We start from the raw sequence: 1,496 nt of genomic DNA on the forward strand, positions 1-1,496 counted from the left end.
GTGTTTTGGAGGACAAGGAAATAAATAGTCCCGTGCTTTCATATGACACAGCTTGAAAAAATGAGAATGATTTGATGGAGATGAAAAACTACACTAGGGTAAAAGAATTTATTTTCCTTGGACTAACCCAGAATCAAGAAGTCAGCTTGGTCTTGTTTCTTTTCCTACTTTTTGTGTACATGACAACCTTGCTGGGAAACCTCCTCATCATGGTCACCGTGACCTGGGAATCTCGCCTTCACACACCCATGTATTTTTTGCTCCGGAATTTATCTATTGCCGATATCTGCTTTTCCTCCATCACAGCTCCCAAGGTTCTGGGGGACCTTCTATCTGAGACAAAGACCATCTCCCTCAATGGCTGCTTCACTCAGATGTTTTTCTTCCACCTTATTGGAGGGGTGGATGTAATTTCTTTGTCAGTGATGGCATTCGATCGATATGTGGCCATCTCCAAGCCTCTGCACTATGTGAGCATCATGAGCAGAGACTGTTGCATTGGGTTAACAGTGGCTGCCTGGGTGGGGGGCTTTGTCCACTCCATCGTGCAGATTTCCCTGTTGCTTCCTCTCCCCTTCTGTGGACCTAATGTCCTTGACACTTTCTACTGTGATGTCCCTCAGGTCCTCAGACTCGCCTGTACGGACATTTTTGTAGTTGAACTGTTGATGATTTCCAATAATGGACTGCTCACCACTCTGTGGTTTTTCCTGCTCCTTGTGTCCTATTTGGTGATATTATTATTACTAAGGTCTCAGGCAGGGGAGGGAAGGAGGAAAGCTATCTCCACCTGCACCACCCACATTACTGTGGTGACCCTGCATTTTGTGCCCTGCATCTATGTCTATGCCCGGCCCTTCAGTGCCCTCCCCACAGATAAGGCCATCTCTGTCACCTTCACTGTCATCTCCCCTCTGCTGAACCCCTTGATCTACACTCTGAGGAATCATGAGATGAAGTCAGCCATGAGAAGACTCAGGAGAAGACTTCTGTGTTCTGAAAGGGAATAGAAAAAGAATATCCGATTCTTCATCATCAAGGACACCTTTTTAATTTTCCAATGGATTCATATTCATATACTTCAATATAGTGTCAACAAACCAACTGCACTTAGAAGGTAACGATTTATTTTTAAGTCGATAGGTTACTGATCGCGCAAGTGTCTAGTCAGGAAAAGACTCAGAATTCCTGAATCGAGATAGACAAGTGGCTCCCTCCTCTTTATCACTGAGGTTTCATTTTATGATTTTTTCCCATGGATTCAAGTTTTGAAAATGTTGTCTGCAACATTTTTTAATTTGTATTTATTTAATTGTTTCTAAGTATTTATTTCTTTTTCTCTTATAATATATATGATATTATAACATATTATATGAATACTGCAATATCATATATATTCCACATAAATACAGATTATATATATATATATACACACACACACACACACACACACACACCCAGTAAAGCTTCTTATTAGCATTTAGTTGGCAGAAATG

General features: G+C 41.2%; 1 protein-coding gene across 1 annotated transcript; it reads left to right on the forward strand.

Moving 5' to 3' along the window:
* The first annotated feature begins 74 nt into the window (after nucleotides 1-74).
* LOC103608869 (olfactory receptor 4D10-like) lies at nucleotides 75-1,010 on the forward strand. The gene has a single exon (XM_008593268.1). The coding sequence runs from the start codon at nucleotides 75-77 to the stop codon at nucleotides 1,008-1,010; it is 936 nt and encodes a 311-aa protein (XP_008591490.1).
* The last annotated feature ends 486 nt before the right edge of the window (nucleotides 1,011-1,496 follow it).

The sequence above is a fragment of the Galeopterus variegatus genome, unplaced genomic scaffold, assembly GCF_000696425.1.
Source record: "Galeopterus variegatus unplaced genomic scaffold, G_variegatus-3.0.2 Scaffold8934, whole genome shotgun sequence".
NCBI classification, from domain to species: Eukaryota; Metazoa; Chordata; class Mammalia; order Dermoptera; family Cynocephalidae; genus Galeopterus; species Galeopterus variegatus.